At 39.6% G+C, this 21,177-nt stretch overlaps 1 protein-coding gene across 1 annotated transcript in view; it reads left to right on the top strand.

Annotated features, from left to right (window-relative positions):
* Window positions 1-7,411: 7,411 nt before the first annotated feature.
* eppk1 (epiplakin 1) overlaps window positions 7,412-21,177 on the top strand; it is a 20,708-nt gene continuing 6,942 nt past the window's right edge. The window contains 2 exon segments of the mRNA XM_070438184.1: window positions 7,412-7,509; window positions 16,291-21,172. Coding sequence (XP_070294285.1) covers window positions 16,328-21,172 — 4,845 coding nt within the window. The 5' untranslated portion in view covers window positions 7,412-7,509; window positions 16,291-16,327.

Genomic DNA, 21,177 nt, shown 5'->3' with positions numbered 1-21,177 from the left:
AGCAGTTGCTGCTTGTGTTATTGGCCGCAGTGTCCAGATAGAACATCTTTACAAGAGATAGCCTACGCTTAACACCAGACTGGTATTGTGGTTGTTCATTAGGTCATGACAAATATGTGATATGCATACGAAATAATATACTTACCCTCCTTGAAAATCCATCTATACCACCAAAAATTACTATTTTGTATCTTGAAGAAAACATTGGAATTAAAAGTGAAATGTTTAACCTATTAACCTGCTTCATTATTTACGTATTACCAGTTGAAGCAACTCCAATTTCATACATCATCGAAAATGTGTCTACTGTCACGTCGGTATGAAGGATCGGGAGACAGGCGCAGGATGGTAATAGGGGTTTTTATTTCCCAAATTACAGGGTGCCGTGTAAAGGCACGGGGGCAAAGACCAATCAAACACGTATACAAAACACAGGGTAGGAACCCAAACAAAAGAGTGAGGAGTACCTTGAATAAATACCAATCGCACAATGATTATCACACTGGACGAGACCGTAAATCATCTGCACAATATACGTGGCACGAAAGCCAAAACAAATAGCACAGGTACTCACCGCGAACCAACAGACATTGTAACAATAATCAACAAGACCATGGTGAACAAAGACACACTTATACAATTACTATCAAAAGGGAATAGGGACCAGGTGTACGTAATGACAGTTCCGGAGGGATCGTGACATCTACGAATAAGTAAGAGTTAAAAGTGAATAACTTCTTAGATTTGATGGAGACATTATACATCTTAGTACCTTATCAATTTATGATTTGTATCAATGTGGACGAGAGACAGGGGAGCAGGAACAGAGTATCTTCGCCGAGCAATGCAACGAAGTTTGGTCATTGTGGTATGATACCTGCACCATCTACACATTGCAAAGACTCCCTAACTCTTCTCCATTGTACACAATGGCCCATTGCTCTGAGACTTCCTTTAACCATTCTAGCCAGCAAGGGGCATCCTTGTCTTAATGGCGCTGACTTTATGATCTAACTCTTCACCTGACATATCGGAATAGCATTCCCTGTCAGACATGTTCTTTCACATGTTCCTTTCATCCTTCTGTAATTGTTTGACCGTGAAACGCCATGCCAAGTTAGCCAGTGAAAAGCAGTATCCACATACTTTGAAGGGTGTCACAAGTAATTTGTAGTTTTGGCTGTCCTACAGTCCCACTAAAAGAACTGATTAGAACTTCATTAATAGTGAAGGGACAACATCGTGTGTGAGTTAGGTGTGACAACTTCAATAAACTGTGCAGACCATCTACCACCTCCGTGGGTATCAATATAATTTACCCCAGCTCGAACAAACTGTAACTCTTGTGTGCACACAAACAGGAGATATTAAAAATCAATGGGTAATCTGATGATGATAGATCTTAACCTATCCCTCAACCTGATCAATAGCTGCTGAGCCATTCTTCCATGCAATGAAACAATATCCCAATTAGTTAATGTTATATGATTAAAAACAATGCATATGAACACCACTGAGTGCAAGTGTGTTTTAAAGTAGGCCTATGTATCACTAGCTAATGGAAACGTAGTAATATTTTTCTGAAAAAAAAGCTAAACCTTACACTGTCATGAAATATGATTATATATGGACTATGAAACAAATAGGACATGGCCTGCTTACAGTATGAGTTGCCATGAAAGAAAGTTAGATGAATTCAACTGAAAATGGCAAGAACAGGCATTCGTAGCTAAATGCTTTTGGTAAGCTTGAGAATAAAAATAGCATGATTTATCATTCTACGGTATGTCTGTATGTATGTAATATCGTAGAATGTAAGAACCGACACTGAATCGTAGGAGCGAACTACTAGCTATGTAGAAGTTGAGGAAGAACACAAAGACACAAATGTACCTCCATAGAAAGTGTGACAAATGTGTAAAAAAAGATGTATTTCTGTAATTGTTGATTATCCTATTTGGAATTAATAAATATATGTAATATATTATATATATATTTTAGAAAATGTCTATAATATATCTGGCGCTAATAGTGGAATGATAGTGTTTCACAGTATTACTTACCCGCTAGTGTTGTGATTGGCTGTGATATTTTGCCTATTGATTTTCCAAGCTGGCATCTGTTTGTCAAAATATTCTGACTTTGTGGCTGTGTTATCTAGTGAAAATCAATCTGTCATTTCCTGGTTGCTAAAATTTGTTATTGAAAATATATTTCACATCGATGTACAATGTTTCCTTAACTATTTAGTGCTTATTTCTAACATAAACTGGAATTGACGAACAGTGTCGAATTTTTGCAACCAGGAAATGACAGAGCGATTTCCACGCAGATACCACAGCTAGAGTTGGCCTGTAGCATTTGGAAGTTAGCCATAATCTTTCACTGTACTTGAATCTAAGGAGTCTTTAATAGTTGTACAATAACCTCTAATTTTCAGGGGCAACTTTTTATCTCCTTTCTATAATGTTACGCAATTTCCCTTTCAAATAACTGCTGAGGTTTATGGATGTCAGAGAATAACACAATTTGGACTCGGACTCGGAGCCGAATCATAGAGATTCTAAGAGCTGTGGTATTCTTGTGAAAGTCTGTGCACTAGTGGAGCTGATGTGTCAATGTAAAACAAGAGTGTTCCTACCGTCAGATCAGAGAGACGGCCTTGCTAAAGTGTGATCTCACAGCTCTGTGATTTCATTAGAACTCATCTGTGACTAGGAAGTGGGAGCTCTTCCAAAGAAACCTTTACTTTTTGTTCGTCTGTGGCTGTCACCTCCTCCCCCCAAACTCCCTAGTCCACACCCAACTTCTAAAGAACATCCAGCATTCATTCCATCATTTCCAAACCACTTGGCATTTTTCTTATTTTTCCAACCTTTAATTTGAATAGATTTTTAATTTGAATTTCAAGTAATGGACATGAACAAAACACTCCAAATTGGTGAAGTGAAATAAAAAAACGGAAACGGAAAAGTGGTGCGTGCACATGTATTCACCCCGTTTGCTATGAAGCCCCTAGAAAAGATCTGGTGCAACCAATTACCTTCAGAAGTCACACTGTGTGCAATCTAAGTGTCACATGATCTGTCACATGATCTCAGTATATATACACATGTTCTGAAAGGCCCCAGAGTCTGAAACACCACAAAGCAAGGGGCACCACCAAGCAAGAGGCACAATGAAGACCAAGGAGCTCTTCAAACAGGTCAGGGACAAACTTGTGGAGAAGTACAGATCAGGGTTGGGTTATAAAAAAATATCTGAAACTTTGAACATCCCACGGAGCACCATTAAATCCATTATTAAAAAATGGAAATAATATGGCACCACAACAAACCTGCCAATAGAGGGCGGCCCACCAAAACTCACGGACCAGGCAAGGAGGGCATTTAAAGAGACCAAAGATAACCCTGCAGCTCCTTCAGGGTTATCTTGGTGGTTCCAAACCTTTTCCATTTAAGAATGACGGAGGCCACTGTGTTCTTGGGGACCTTCAATACTGCAAAAATGTTGTGTGTAAAGAAACAGGCAGCACTGCAGATCCTGCACTGCAAGGCAGCTGCCTTGAAATAAAGGGGAAGAGCAAACATACACCGACACATCCTTGACCACTCTATAACGATATTATAATAAGTGTAGGCTACAATCTGTACAATGTGTCAATGACAAAATCCCATTCTGTTTACCAAGGACAAAGTTTAATAGCAAAACCGTTTTACACACTTATTGACAAAAAAATAGACATTTTAATTTTGTATTATTGCAAAAAGAGAAGCTTACCTAAAACTAGAACCACAAAGTGTGTAATTTGGTGATAAACGGAAATGTCCTGTAATGGAATTGTGTTTACTGGTTCACTGAATAAAAAATAAAAAAGTTTTCCAAAAGAAAATGTCCAGGAAGTCCTCCCCTGCTTCAGTCCACTTTCTTCTGTTTTGTGCCTAATGAACACAACCTAGGCCATTGTTTAACTGTCAAAACATTAAGAACAATGGTGGGGGGGGTTTAGTGTTGGTTTTACAAGATGGAAGCCTTCATTTAGTTTACAATGCCTGGTCACTTGCAACAGAGCACTGATTGCTTTCAAAACGTCATCCTTATCGTCCTGATATCTAAATGTGCAGTTGTGTTTCAAGTAATAAACAAATTGTGCATAACATGGAAGTAAATAACATCACACAAGATATTCCTTAAACATAAACATGAATGGCATTGCAAGTAAAGGGTTACCGAAATGTTCTGTGCAAACATTTTAATTACACCTACTCAGGAAACCATCCTTTGTGACATTATTACGGCTCTAGATTAGTACTGTACACGGCACCAACCAAAACCCAGACATTCACAATCGAATGCTTCCTTCGGTGTGCTACTAGGATGATTTCAAAACAGCACAGTGAAAGAAATGACATAGCAATGCTTTAGATTTCCAACCTACAGTACATGCAAATAGCGTTTTACCAAATTCCCTCACAGGAATTAACCTGCACCTTGAGTATCACAAATAGAAATTATGTGTATTACAGAAACTACAAATATGCTAAGCTTTGTATTGATTACTCTAAACTAAACAAATATCAATTTTTCAAGGAGCATGGCTTGAAATAAAACATTACAGTTTTATGATGTATTACTTATTTGGCTTAATGGCATGATAAGCTAATGAAATAAAATGGTTTTGAATGTCCGATAGTGTATGGTACATTCAAATGTTTGCATGAAGAGCGATAACCAATTTAATCAATTGCCACAATGAAGAGCCCATTCAATAAAATGTAACCTCCCTTTGGTAGCTGCTGGTTATATTGCACACATAAGAGTGTGTTGTGGTTTCTGTCAGACTAGTCCCAGAAGGCAAAACTAGTTGAAATTGTCTTTACAAGTGGTCAACATCTGTTTGTAGTGATGTTATTGCAACCAGTTTTTCCTGCTGGTGTCTTGCAGATACTACGGCTGTTGAAAGACAACTTCAGATAGGTGGTTCCCATTGTTTCTTATCAGATAACAGATATAGCGGCCTGGCAGGTCTGGTGGTAATGCCACAGCCTCTGGCACACATCTAGGTTGTCGGCATAGGTTCGAAACAAATCTACTGCCTTTTGACTCAGCAGTCTCTACATCTTTTCCCACTGTCTTCCTCTCTCTAGCTGTTCAGTAAATCAGGAAATACCTTTAAATAAAATAAAAAAATCTAATCTAATTTTATTGGTCACATACACATATTTAGCAGATGATATTGCGGGTGAAGCTAAATGCTTGTGTTCCTAGCTCTAACAGTACAGTAGTATCTAACAATTCACAACAATACACACATCTAAAAGTAAAATAATGGAATTAAGAAATATATAAATATTAGGATGAGCAATGTCTGAATGGCATTGACTAAAATACAGTAGAGTACAGTATATTCAGGGCATTCGGATAGTGTTCAAACCCCTTTACTTTTCCCACATTTGGTTACGTTACAGCCTTATTCTAAAATGCATTAAAAAAAAAGAAATCCCTCATCAATTCACACACAATACCCTATTATGACAAAGCAAAAACAGGTTCTTAGAAATGTTTTGCAAATGTATAAAAAAAACTGAAATATCACATTTAAATAAGTATTCAGACCATTTACCCCAGTACTTTGTTGAAGCACCTTTGGCTGCGATTACAGCCTCGAGTCTTCTTGTGTATGACGCTACAAGCTTGGCACATCTGTATTTGGAGAGGTTCTCTCATTCTTCTCTGCAGATCCTCTCAAGCTCTGTCAGGTTGAATGGGGAGTGTTGCTGCACCGCTATTTTCAGGTCTCTCCAGAGATGTTTGATCGGGTTCAAGTCCGGGCTCTGGCTGGGCCACTCAAGGACATTCAGAGACTTGTTCCGAATGCCACTCCTGTGCTGTCTTGGCTGTGTACTTGGGGTCGTTGTCCTGTTGGAAGGTGAACCTTTGCCCCAGTCTGAGGTCCTGAGCGCTCTGGAGCTGGTTTTCATCAAGGATCTCTCTGTGCTTTACTCCGTTCATCTTTGCCTTGATCTCGACCAGTCTCCCAGTACCTGCCGCTGAAAAACATCAGTTGTGTACCTTTCCAAATTATATCCAATCAATTGAATTTACCACAGGTGGACAAGTTGTAGAAACATCTCAAGGATGATCAATAGAACCAGGATGCACCTGAGCTCAATTTCGAGTCATATAACCAAGGGTCTGAATACTTATGTAAATAACGTATTTCAGTTTTTTATTTTTAATACATTTGCTAAAATTTCAAAAACTCTGTTATCACTTTGTCATTATGGGGTATTGTGTGTAGATTGATGAAGACTTTCATTTATTTATTCAATGTTAGAATAAGGCTGTAACGTAACAAAATATGTAAAAAGGGAAGGGGTTCGAATTCTTTCCAAATGCACTGTAGATATGGTAGAAGACCAAACTTAACCTTTATACACCTTAAATATTCTATGAAAATTACATTGAGGGAAAAAACAAACAATTTAATCTATTTTAGAATTTGGCTGTAACGTTGCAAAATGTGGTAAAAGTCAAGGGGTCTGAATTCTTTCCGAATGCACTGTATATACATTACCATCTTCCAAATGACCTGGTTTAAATATTTTCTTTAATGTTTTGCGCAAACCCATTGCTGTTTTTCATAAGCATATTGCTAACTTGTAGTATCAAGCCCGACATCCTGTGACCATCATCACCCAGTAATTTAACATCATTACATTTAATGTGTCTTAGCAATGAGTAGTCTTTCACCATCAGTTTTTTTGCACACATGTAACAGACAGACAGATGTTTCTAAAAGGAGTGTCTCTCTTTAGTGATGCAATTGACTGTGACTGTGAAAGTCCATGTCACGAAACCGCCTTATCTGGTATGCTCAGTTATGCACATTTGGGTGTTTGCCGCTCGCTCCCACACAAAGACAATGCTTTTTCGCTTAGGGGTGGGGGCATTTCCGGGCACAACCTGGATCAGCAAACGTAATAACCCTTTGCTTACAGTTTATTTACAGTATGTACACTGTCAATATGTATATGCTTTTCAAATTAATAACAGAAAGGGCTTAAATGGGGACCTTTGCGTGTTTAAAAATAATCATCTGAGTTGGTTTAGCTAACTTAGAAGTATGTATGCATTTGTAAACTTTGTTCACATGCAACACTCTTGAAAAGCAAATTACAGCAACTCACCATATATAAGGTGTGAATACATTTCACAATAAATTAGATGACATTGTGGTTCAGTCAATCCAAAAAATCGCAACTGATTGTTAGGTAATGTCCAATGGGAACCAATCTGAGGAAATGAAGAGGAATTCCTGACATTTGGGCTCAGCAACAGTTGGATTTTTTTCCAGAGTAATGGGTGTGGCTTGTCATGTTGGACCTGTATATGAATAAGAGGAGTGTGGCTCCGATCCTGAGGAGTTAGCAGCACACAGTGATCCTCACGTCTGTCTCTACTCTTCTGCCTGACACACAGTGGCGCCTCGCATATCCGGGAGGCTTAGTAAGTAGAACTCTCATGAATCTACTGTTTTTTTGCAGGCTGTCATCTATGCTGTAGTATTCGTGGGTTAGTGTGGTTTCAGGGAAAATTTGTCTAAATAAGCACATCTAATTGACTATGGTTGTAGTTGGGTGATATTTGATATGTATGCATATTATATATACCTCACATGCGCTCCGCAATAAGACTAGACAATTAGCCTATTCAAATGTTTATCTCACTCCTTAAATATAATACAAATATGCAAGCAAGCATTAGGCAATGAGTTGACTAGCAAGAATTTATCTGAGAATTGTCTATATCGCATTTAAAGGCTTGTGAGGAGGATTCGACCCAATGTAAATAAGACAGAATTCCTGAGAGGACCATAAAACCCTTTGCAGAGAGTAATTCAGTAATTCAGAGTTCACCCTGTACAGATACAAGTTACCACAGAGATCATACATCCATATAGATAGCAGTTATCCTCAGTGAACAAGTTTCAGATAGATACCAAACATGGATACTATAGCATTATTATATCACACCTTCAATAGTCAGTCCTCTGGATACTGTAGAGAGAGTTACATTTTGGCCCCTCAGAGGGGGAAGGGCTGACTAGTCCTTGGGCGTTGTCCTTTGTGCTTTCCTTGTGTTCCTGGACCATTTGCCATGCATCTCCAGTTTACAGAAAGCACATAAATTAGGGCTGAGCCGACATGGTTTGAATTCCTTTTTAATTATTAAGAGGACATCGTTTTCCTTTGCTAGAGGCGATGTGTAAAGAAACAGTCAGCACTGCAAATCCTGCACTATTTCAACTTCCTTGAAATAAAGTGGAAGAGCAAACATTCCCAGACACACATAACCTTTGACCGCTCTATAACGATATTCAAAGTGTGCTCAGCTACCTCAGGGCCTGGGGAGGCATTCAAGGTCTGGATCAGAACTTCTTGGTATGGAACAATGTAGATGGATTGGAGCCAGGGGGATTGTCACCAATAAAATGTTCTATTGGTTCAGAGATTCTATTACAGCATTGAGTTCTGTGAACGGATTGGTTTAAAAGAAGCGTAGGCTACAATCTGTACAATTTGTCAATGATTAAATCCTATTCTGTTTACCAAGGACAATAAAGTTTAATAGCAAGAGTGAAAACATTTTCACACACTTTATTGACAAAAAAACATACATTTTAGTTTTTAATGTTGTATTATTGCAAAAACAGAAGCTTACCTAAAACTAGAACCACAAAGTGTGTAATTTGGTGATAAATGGAAATAGATTTTTTTGTTGGATTCATACAGTGAAACCAGGATCGTGTTTCTTAGCTCACTGAATGAAAAAAATATATATATATTTGAAAATGAGGATGAGCATTTCTTATTGGACAAGTCCAGGAAGTCCTCCCCTGTTTCAATCCACTTTCTTCTGTCTTGTGCCTAATGAACACAACCTAAGCCATTGTTTAACTGTCAAAACATTAAAACCAATGGTGGGGCGGTATAGTGTTGGTTTTACATGATGGAAGCCTTAATTTAGTTCACAAGGACTAGTCACTTTTGCAGCAGAGCACTGATTGCTTTCAAAACGTCATCCTCACCTTCCTGATATCTAAATGTGCAGCTCTGTACCAAGTAATAAACAAATTGTGCACAACATCAGGGGAAATTGCATCACACAGGATATTCCTAAAACATAAACATGAATGACATGGCAAGTAAAGTGTTACTGAAACGTTCTGTGCAAACATTTTAATTACACCTACCCAGGGAACCATCCTGTGTGACATTATTACGAGTCTAGACTAGTGCTGTACACGTGACCAACCAAAACCCAGGACATTCACAATTGTATACTTCCTTCCGTGTGCTACTAGGATGTTTTCAAAACAGGACAGTGAAGGAAATGACATAGCAATGCTTTAGATTTCCAACCTACATTATATGCAAATAGCCTTTTACCAAATTCCCTCATAGGAATTAACCCGCACCTTGAGAATCACAAATATAAATTATGTGTATTACAGAAACTACAAATATGCTAAGCATTGTATTGATTACTCTAAACTAAACAAATACCCCTATTTCAAGGAGCATGGCTTGAAATAAAACATTACAGTTTTACGATGTATTACTTATTTGGCTTAATGGCATGATAAGCTAATGCAATAAAATGGTTTTGAACGTCCAACAGTGTATGGTATATTCAATTGTTTGCATGAAGAGCGATAACCAATTTAAACAATTGCTGCAATGAAGAGCCCATTCAATAAAATGTAACCTCACTTTGGTAGCTACTGGTTATATTTCACACAAGAGGGTGTTGTGGTTTCTGTCAGACTAGTTCCAGCAAGCAAAGCTAGTTGAAATGATGTCATTACAAATGGTCGAAATCTGTTTGTAATGATGTTATTGCAACCAGTTTTTGCAACCAGGTGTTTCTCATTGTTAATTATCAGATAACAGATATAGTGGCCTAGCTGATCTGGTGGTAATGACACAGCCTCTGGCACACATCTAGGGTGTCGGCATAGGTTCGAAACGAATGTCTGAGTGGCATTGAATAGAATACAGTAGAGTACAGAGCATTCAGAAATTGTTCAGACCCCTTTACTTTTTCCACATTTTTAACTTTGCAGCCTTATTCTAAAATGTATAAAATTGTTATTTTTTCCCTCATCAATTTACAAACAAGACCCCATAATGACAAAGCAAAAACAGGTTTTTAGAAATGTTTGCAAATGTATTTAAAATGTCATATTTACATAATTATTCAGACCCTTTACTCAGTACTTTGTTAAAGCACTTTTGGCAGCGATTACAGCCTTGAGTCATCTTGGGTTTGACTTTACAAGCTTGGCACACCTGTTTTTGGAAAGTTTCTCCCATTCTTCTCTGCAGATCCACTCAAGCTCTGTCAGGTTAAATGGGGAGTGTTGCTGCACAGCTATTTTCAGGTCTCGCCAGAGATGTTCAATCGGGTTGAAGTCTTTGCTCTGTTCATCTTTGCCTCGATCCTGACTAGTCTCCCAGGCCCTGCCGATGAAAAACATCCACACAGCATGATGCTGCCACCACCATGCTTCAACGTAGTGATAGGTTTCCTCCAAACGTGATGCTTGGCATTCAGGCCAAAGAGTTGAATCTTGGTTTCATCAGACAAGAAAATATTTTTGCTCATGGTCTGAGGTTCTGTAGGTGCCTTTTGCCAAACCCCAAGCTGGCTGTCATGTGCCTTTTACTGAGGAGTGGCTTCCGTCTTTTTATTTAATCCATTTTAGGATATGTCTGTAACGTAACATGTGAAATGAGTAAAACAGTACATAAACATAATTCAATTGACTAATGTTCCATTTAAAGTGACCAGTGATTCCATGCCTATGTACATAGGGCAGCAGCCTTTACGTTGCAGGGTTGAGTAACCGGGTGGTAGCTGGCTAGTGATGGCTATTTAACAGTTTGATGGCCTTGAGATAGAAGCTGTATTTCAGTCTCAACTTTGATGCACTTGTACTGACCTCGCCTTCTGGATGATAGTGGCCATGGCTCGGGTGGTTGATGTCCTTGATAATTTTTTTGGCCCTCCTGTGACATCAGGTGCTGTAGGTGTCCTGGAGGGGAGGCAGTTTGCCCACCATGACACATTGGGCAGACCATACCACCGTCTGGAGAGCCCTGCGGTTGCGGGCAATGCAGTTGTCGTACCAGTCAATGATACAGCCCGACAGGATGCTTTCAATTGTACATCTGTAAAAGTTTGTGAGGGTCTTTCATACTGACCAGACCGTTGACTTTGTCCACCCACACCAGACGCGATCAGGACTCGCAGGTTGAAATATAAAAATAAAACCAATAGTATATTAATTTGGGGACAGGTCGAAAAGCATTAAACATGTATTGCAATTTAGCTAGCTAGCTAGCTTGCTGTTGCTAGCTAATTTGTCCTGGGATATAAACATTGGGTTGTTATTTTACATGAGATGCACAAGGTCCTATGCTCCGACAATTAGTCCACAGATAAAAGGGTAAACGTTTGTTTTCTAGTAATCACTCTTCTTCTTTGGACTTTATATGACGGTTGGCAACCAACTTCAAAAGGTGCATTCCCACAACCGACTAGAGTGTAGACCTCAGTTCATCTTTCAATCACCCACGTGGCTATATACGCCTAAAAACCAATGAGGAGATGGTATGTGGGTATATGCTCCTGAAAAGTAATGAGGAGATGGGAGAGGCAGGACTTGCAATGCATTGAGTGTCACAAATAGAACCAAGTTCTATTTTACGCCAGGCGACGCAAACGCTCGCGAGCAGTGTGGGTGGAATGATTGAATAACATGTATGTGTACATTTATTTTGCAACGCACACAACACCTCCGGTCTGGTCAGTATGTTAGGCCCCTTTTTTCTCCATTTCCGCCTGAATGACGTGCCCAAAGTAAACAGCCTGTTGCTCAGGCCCTGAAGCCAGGACATGCATATAATTGGTACRWTTGAAAAGAAAACACTTTGAAGTTTGTATAAATGTTAAAGTAATGTAGGAGAATATAACACAATAGATTTGGCAGGAGAAAATCCAAAGAAAAACCAACCAGATTTTTTTTGAGAGAGAGACTCTTAGAAAGGCAAGTAAAAGGTCATATTGAAAATTAGCTCCCTGGATGCAATTCCTATGGCTTCCACAGGGTGTCAGCAGTCTATGTTCAAGGTTTCAGGCTTGTAACTTCAAAAAACGAATAAGAAATATCAGTTTTATGTACAGGGACACAGTCTTGGATATTCGTGTTTGTGCGCGCCATGAAGACAGGACGCACCTGCTAAAAGTTTCCTATTGAACATACTTCTTTCCGTAAGAAATTTTATAGTTTGATTACATTTTAGGGTATCTGAGGAGTAAATAGAAATGTATTTTGACTTGTTGAAACAAAGTTTAGGGGTAGATTTTCGGATTCCTTTCTCTGCATGTTGAACGATTGGATTACTCAAATCGATGGCGCAACTAAACAAACTTTTTGGGATATGAAGAAAGATTTTATCTAACAGAACAACACTACATGTTATAGCTGGGACCCTTTTGGATGACAAATCAGAGGAAGATTTTCAAAAAGTAAGTGAATATTTTATCATTATTTGTGACTGTATGAAACCTGTGCCGGTGAAAAAATATTTTGATGTGGGGCGCCGTCCTCAAACAATCGCATGGCATGTTTTCACTGTAATAGCTACTGTAAATCGGACAGTGCAGTTAGATTAACAAGATTTTAAGCTTTCAGCCGATATAAGACACTTATATGTACCTAAATGTTTAATATCCATAATTTTTATGATTATTTATTTGAATTGCGCGCCCTCCAGTTTCACCGGAAGTTGTCCCGTTAAGAAGCTTTAGGGGCCAAGACAAATTTCTTCACTGTTCTGAGGCTGAAGAGGCGCAGTTGCGCTTTTTTCACCACACAGTCTGTGTGGGTGGACCATTTCAGATTGTCAGTGATGTGTGCTTTCCTAAACCTCTGCTAAAAACTTCTCCGCATTCACAGAAAAAAACCTGGATTTTTTTTTCTTTTTTTCGCTCCATTCATTAAAATCACAATTTAACCAATACCCATCTATTTTTGTGACTACCTTGACCTACCAATTGTTTTTTAAGTATTGAAACCAAACCATATCGATTTGAATGAAAAGTATTTGAATACACATGAAAAGGTGAATGTAGTAAGAAGCAAACATAATTTCAAATAGAGTACATTTTATTTTAAACAGCATATAAACACTCAAAATAGGTCAGGAGTCAGACAGAGAGCCTAAGAAGGAACAAACATTTATTATTTAGGCTATATTATTTCAATTATTTCAAGGGATTTATGAGTGCGACACAATAGGACATAAAGCCCTCAGCATTTTAACAAAATGTACTTGTATTAAATCATTATATTCTATAAATTGTGCATATAGGCAGTGACTTATTTAGAATTAAATACAAATTAAACAAAAAACTCATTAGTGCCTTTGATTTCATTTTTAGAAATATGAGTTTGGCCAGTCTGTGTCTTCAGGTTCATGCGATGGCTCCTGGAGAGCCGGCCAGCAGCAGATATCCTCTTCACACTTGCAAAACCACTGGGGATGCTAAACACCCTTTTGGCCACTCTTGCCAGGCTAGGCAGAGATGCAGTTGTTTTTTTTATTTCATTATAGGTAGTTCTAAAGGTTTTTAGGCAAAATAACCCAATCAAAACGGAAAGCTCATGAATGTTAGGCGTTTTGGGGCAAAATCAGTTATGGCCTATTGTACAGACAATTGAACGAAAATGAACAAAACGTTTAAGAGATCTGATTTTTTTGTTTATAAATACTTAGCTATAATGATACACTTAGTTATCTACCCACCTCGTTCCTTTCTTTTAGCATGCTTTTGGGATATGTGTATTTTATGATTGTTTAGTTGTGGACACTAAATCACCGCAATCTTGCTCTTCCTCTTTGTCCCCATCTTTGTAAGTCACCTTGATTTAGCACCTGTGTGTTTTATCAGTTTCTTTATGAAAATATTTAGCGAACTCCATTAAAGTTCCTAAAGCAAGGGGCTATAGCAGCACACAAGTAGACTACAAATGCATGCTGGGGCGGGCATGCCCAGAGCTCGTGAAATGAGGGCTACTGGAGCCAAATTGACGTGCTCCAGTCAAATTGGGCATGTTCTGCTCGTAGCTTGTCGCTCCGCTCCAGCTCCATTCCGCTCACATACTCCGATTCTGACACAGAACGGAAGTACAAGGAAAACAGGACTTTAGATATGGAGAAGAGTATGCGTGTGATGATGATGTATGCTGTGATGGCGTGTTAAGCTTGACGAGTAAACTTTCCCTTAATTATACCCATTGTGTCCTCATGTTACAGAGCCTACTACACAACAGTTTACCTGCTGCTTATTCATGCAAGACACAGCTTTGGTAAATATTTTGTCTTGATAGCTAATATTCGTAGATAATAATTTATAGTCTAATCCATTCCTGAAAATAGCATGGAGACCACGTTTTGAATATTTGAAATGTTTATCCACACCCTGCATGAAAAACAGTATAATCACACCCTCTCTACTCCCACAGGCTGTAGTGATGTTATCCAGCACACAATCTAGCTACCCCTCTAGAGATAAATAGACCTCTGGCAGTATGTCAAGGGTGTGTCCGAAATGGAACCCTAATCCCTGTCCTTCAAACTCAACTCTGGACCTCGAAACCAGTTCCACTGCATTTTTTTCATTTTTCCCCTCTAATCAGGGACTGATTTAGACCTGGGACACCAGGTGTGTGCAATTCATTATCAGGTAGAACAGAAAACCAGCAGGCTCCGGACCTTGTAGGGTAAGAGTTGAATACCCCTGCCCTATATAGTGCACAAAAAATGTGTGCACTTTTTACTTACTTACGACTTAGAACATGTCTGACAAGACTTTGCTTGATGTTAAGATCCTGTAACCACATTTTGTCTTCCCAACAATGAGACAGTAATGTCAAGATTTTGATCAGATCGATGGTAAATACTGGTAACTAACACTGTTTTGTACACATTTTGCGTAACTGTGGCATTCGAACGAGGCTGCAATGAAAACTAAGGACTGCAGCGACTGTTGGTATCAAAATCCGGAGTGTAAACTACGTTTCTATTTATGCGTTGATTGACATGGTAATGGACCAATAGTATTTGAGAAAAGATGAAAAGACTGACCCCTATGACGTAACTCATGGCACGCATTTTGCAACTCATTATGTGTCGATCAGCCTCTTTCCACCAGGGGTAGCGCTTCTCTCGCAGATTAAAAACGAGAAATGATCAATGGTGAGTGTAATAATGAGTGTAAAGTTAATTATTCGTGAGTTCATCAACAGTTAATTCAATCAATAGTAAATTTTTTGCGTCATCACTGCGAACCATCATGACTCTCAAAAAATGTGACAGCCGCAGTTTACTTGCGAAGATAACTTTAGCGCCGCGCTAAAAACCCTATAAAACCCTATAACCCTGTAATGAGACATTATATAAAGTCTTTATAGTGTTTTATTTACATTTTATAGGTGATTTTTTTTTTAACCCGGCAGAGCTCCATTGCTTTCTTCAATCATGCAGGGCAGCATGAAGGTCTCGTCATTGATTTTGCTGGAAAGGGGAGAAATTGTGCTTTACAATGGTATTAATATTAAATGTTTTGGGCGCTAAAATAAGGTCAAGTGTACGAAACACTGCAATGTACGTGAGTTTGCTAGCTACCGTTAGTGTGCTCCCCAAAAACGTTTGATCTTATGTTTTGATGAGCATGCTCAACTTTTTTTTAAATTATGTCACTGTAGATGAAGTGTATGTTTTTTAGTCAAGCTGTGTGCTTTTCTGGCTCATTTACCCATTGTTGTCCTATGTCTTAACATTCACCAGTGCATTTATTGATAACATTCAACAAAATAAAAACTAATCTAGTGCAATTAAGAATTATATGTTCACGATCAGTGTCTTAACCTCTCTCAAAAATATGGTTTTGATCTTTGTAAAAAAAATAAGCATGTTGAGTTACAATAACGTGTCAGGTTGCATTTAAGTGCTCTTAGGTTTTATAGTTCCCCAATATTTCCATTTTAAGTCTATACGTTTCCAACAGTTGCTTTAGCATGCAGAAACAAATAAAGACATTATGTGTTGGCTGTTCGGCCTTATCAACAAATTATTCCCATTCACCTGCAACAAGCAAACTCAAATGTGCAAGTGCTTTTCCTATTTAAAATTTGTTTTTCTCTATATCTTCACACAGATTTTTGAAAGTCAAGATTGAGTTGATCACTAAAGATATGGAAGGGAATGAAAATGGCCAGGCACAAGGCACCGGTGCAGTAGCTGGAGTCTTCCTGGAGAAGACAAAGCAGAAGATAACAATATATCAGGCCATGAAGAAACGTCTACTGAAGCCTGGCACAGCGTTGGCCCTGTTGGAGGCCCAGGCTGCCACTGAGGGAATCATAGACCTTATCAACAACCGGAAACTTCCAGTAGAAGAAGCTGTCAAGGAAGGAATAATTGGACCTGAGATGAGAGAAAAACTCCTTGTTGCCGAGAGAGCCATTGATGGTTACATAGATCCTTACACAAATGAAAAAATMTCTGTATTCCAAGCCATACAAAAGGATATGATTTCAAAAAATTATGGATCCCGGTTACTTGAGGCACAGCTATCCACAAAAGGCCTATTTGACCCTGTTGAAAAAAAACATGTTTCAGTGTACTTAGCGATTGAGAAGGGACACTATGAAAAAGGTTTACTCTCTGACCAGATGGAAGACCTCAAAGTTTTCTATGATCCAAACTCACAAGAAAATCTTAACTACTCACATCTGATAGAGAAATGCATAGTAGATCCTGACACTGGCTTACTGCTGCTCCCAGTTTGCATCACCTTCAAAGGCCTGCGAAGGGGGGTGTCCTCCACTGAGCTCCTGGCGGCAAACATCATTGACAAAGAGACCTATGACGACTTGCAGAAAGGCAAAACAACCACTCAGGATGTGATGCTCATGGAGACTGTGAAAGAGTACCTGGAAGGTAAAGGAGGTATCTCTGGTGTAGCTATGCTCTCGTCCAATCAGAGAATGAGTATCTATCAAGCCATGAAGCAGGGCATTCTTATGCCTGGAACAGCACTAGTTCTTCTTGAGGCACAGGCTGCCACTGGATWCATGATTGACCCTGTTCAGAACAAGAAATTCAGTGTGGACGAGGCTATTAAAAACAAAGTTGTGGGCCCTGACTACCATGCTAAACTGCTCTCGGCTGAGCGGGCAGTCACAGGATACAAAGACCCCTACACAGGTGAAACAATATCCCTGTTTCAGGCACTGTCAAAGAACCTAATCTTGAAGGAGCATGGGATTCGCTTACTGGAAGCTCAAATCGCCACAGGAGGAATAATTGATCCCATCAACAGTCACAGACTTCCTGTGGACGTGGCCTACAAGCGAGGTTTCTTTGATGAAGACATGAATGCAATACTTGCAGACTCAGGAGACGACACCAAAGGATTCTTTGATCCAAACACAAAGGAAAATCTGACATACCTTCAGCTGATGGGACGATGTGTTATCGACCCAGCCACTGGACTCTGCCTGCTTCCTCTTATGGAACAGTCAGGTGGTCGGAATCATAATTTCATCGACTATCAAAGCAAACTTAACTTCAAAGAAGTGAGAGTGAGGGTGACTTGTGGGAAGTACATGGGAATGATTGTATCCCTTTGGGAATTGCTGATGTCAGAATACTTCAACGAACATCAGAGGCAAGACATCATTCGGCAATACACACAGGGACACCTTACAATGGAGATGATGATCAGAAGAATTATGGAGGTTATAGAGCAATCAGTGAAAACAACCAACGTCGTCTTTGAAGGAATCCGGGAGACTGTCACAGCAAAGCAGCTGGTAGAGGCAGATATCATTAGCGAGAACGTCCTGGAGCAACTCAACAAGGGGAAGAAGACAGTGAAGGAGGTCACAGAGGATGAAACTGTGCAAATGTACTTACAAGGGAAAGACAGCATTGCAGGTGTTTTGCTTCCTGATTCTCAGATCATGACAATCTACCAGGCCAGACAAAAGGGAAAGCTAATGCCAGGAACTGCACTGATTCTACTGGAAGCTCAAGCAGCAACAGGCTTCATCATTGACCCTATTGCCAATAGAAAGTTTTCAGTGGATGAGGCAGTGAAGGCAAACATAGTGGGACCTGACCTTCATGGAAAGCTGCGTTCAGCAGAGAAAGCAGTGACTGGTTACAAAGATCCATACACTGGCAAAACCATCTCTCTGTTCCAAGCCATGCAGAAAGACCTCATCTTACAAGACCACGGAATTCGTCTGCTGGAGGCACAGATTGCCACTGGAGGAATCATTGACCCTCTTAACAGCCATCGTATTCCTGTCCATGTAGCCTACAAGAGGGGATATTTCAATGAGGAAATGAATCAGATTCTTGATGATCCAAGTGATGACACTAAGGGCTTCTTTGACCCCAACACTCATGAAAACCTCACTTACCTGAAGCTCATGGCTAGGTGTGTCACTGATCCAAGCACAGGCCTTTGTCTTCTGCCACTCAAAGGCAAAAGCAATAGAGTCAACATACAAGATCACATAAAGGAGACATTCCAAGCTACAAATGTCACTGTTAAGTATGGCAGGTTCAGCTGCAAGCATGTAACACTCTGGGATCTCATCAACTCTGAATATCTGTGTGAGGACAAAAGGCAGGAATTATTCAAACTGTACAAGTTAAGGACGATCACAATCAAGGAAATCATTGTAATTATCCTGGAGATCATTGAAAGCAAGGAGATAAAGTGGCAAGCCGGTCTTAACTTTGAGGGTCTGAGGGGGAATGTTTCTGTTGTGGACCTTTTGAGGTTGGAAATTGTGGACGAAAAGACATACACAAGTCTGATTGAAGGGAAACTGACCAACAAGGATATAATGAAGATAGACACAGTTAGAACCTATCTGAGAGGAAACAGCTGTGTAGCCGGGGTGATACTCCAACCCTCCAGTCAAAAACTGAGCATCTATGAGGCCAAGAAAAAGGGCATCCTGACTCCTGGTACTGCGCTATCTCTTCTGGAAGCACAAGCTGCCACAGGCTTTATCATTGACCCTCTTCACAACCAGAAACTGACTGTGGATCATGCTCTTAAAGAGAAGATAATTGGCCCAGAGCTGTACGAAAAGCTCTTATCAGCAGAGAAGGCAGTAACTGGCTACACAGACCCCTACACTGATAAAAAGATCTCACTCTTCCAAGCCATGAAGAAAGATCTGATCCTGCAGCAGCATGGCATTCGTTTACTTGAAGCCCAGATTGCAACAGGTGGCATCATTGACCCATTGAATTGTCTTCATTTGCCCCTTGAAGTTGCTTACAGAAAGGGATACTTTGATGCAGAGCTTAATCAAATCCTGACAGATCCCAGTGATGACACCAAGGGATTTTTTGACCCAAGGACACAAGCAAACTTGACCTACATGGAAATGATGGAGCAGTGCATAAAGGACCCAGAGACGGGTCTGTTTCTTCTGCCACTGATGGACAAAACTAAAACACAGGATGAAACTGAAAAAATGTACTCAGACGCTGAGATTAAACAGGAGTTTGAAAAGACAACTGTTAGCATATCAGTAGGGCGTTATTCAGGAAAGACAGTCTCTCTTTGGTATTTGATTCACTCTGGATACTTTACTGATGATCAGAGACTCCAGTTCCTTGAAAAATACAGAACAAAGAAGATGAACATACAAGTAATAATCACTTTGGTCATTTCCACCATTACAAAACTGGAAGAGAACGAAACTCTGAAAACAACAAAAGGTTTGAGAAAGCCTGTCTCTGCAAAACAACTATTGAAATCAAGCATAATCGATGCCAATACCTTCAAGAGTTTGGAGGAAGGAAAAGTAACTCTCGAACAAGTGACCAAACTGGAATCTGTGAAGCAATACCTAAGGGGTACAGGAAGTATTGCTGGCATCCAGATTCTTCCATCCAAAAAAGTAATGAGCATTTATGAGGCAAAGATGCAAGGTTTGCTAACACCTGGTACTGCACTGAAACTGCTTGAGGCTCAGGCTGCAACAGGGTTTGTCATCGATCCAATCAAGAACAAATATTTATCTGTTGATGAGGCCGCAAGAGAACGACTAATTGGACTAGAAATACATGAAAAACTACTCTCAGCTGAACGAGCAGTCACTGGATATGTAGATCCATACACAGATGACACAATTTCTTTATTTGAAGCCATGAAAAAAGATCTGATCGAGAAAGGCCACGGGATACATCTGCTAGAAGCACAAATTGCAACAGGGGGAATAATTGACCCAGTCAACAGCTACAGGATACCTTCTCATGTCGCCAAGAAAAATGGCTACCTTGATGAAGAAACAAGTGAAGTAATGTCTAATCCAAAAGATGACACAAAAGGATTCTTTGACCCCAGCACCAAGGAAACCCTAACATACCTTCAGCTAAGAGAGAGGTGTGAAAAGGATTCTCAGACAGGACTTTTACTCCTACCATTACATGTAGAAGCTGGAGGTGACTTTCACACAGATGAACAAACAGAGCAGGAATTCAAAGACAAAGTTGTGGTCATCAATGCAGGTAAATTTGAAGACAAACAAGTGTCACTGTGGGATGTGTTAATCTCTGAATATATTTCAAAACAGAAGAGAGAGCAGCTCTTGAAACAGTACAAGACAAGATCATTGACAATGAAAGAGATAATAGAAATAGTCAGCATAATAATACAGGAAGTGACATCAAAACAAATAAAGTTCAAAGGACTGAGGAAGCAGGTATCAGCAAGTGAGCTTTATGAGTCACAAATCATCTCAAAGGAACTATTCACTCAGATTATCCATGGAGAAGTTACTGAAGAGACGGTAGGGGAAATGGAATCTATTCAAAAGTACCTTGGGGCAACAAATTGCATTGCAGGAGTAAGAATTGAATCCACCAAAAAGACCATGAGCATCTATGAGGCCAAATCCAAAGGTCTTCTAACTCCTGGAACCTCCCTGGTTCTGCTGGAGGCTCAAGCTGCCACTGGATTTGTCATTGACCCAGTGAAGAACAAGAAGCTCTCTGTAGAAGAGGCAGC

Source organism: Salvelinus sp. IW2-2015, unplaced genomic scaffold (genome assembly GCF_002910315.2).
Source record: "Salvelinus sp. IW2-2015 unplaced genomic scaffold, ASM291031v2 Un_scaffold560, whole genome shotgun sequence".
Classification (NCBI taxonomy): domain Eukaryota; kingdom Metazoa; phylum Chordata; class Actinopteri; order Salmoniformes; family Salmonidae; genus Salvelinus; species Salvelinus sp. IW2-2015.
The sequence above is the reverse complement of the archived record's forward strand: the minus strand, read 5'-3'. Positions and strand labels throughout refer to the sequence as shown.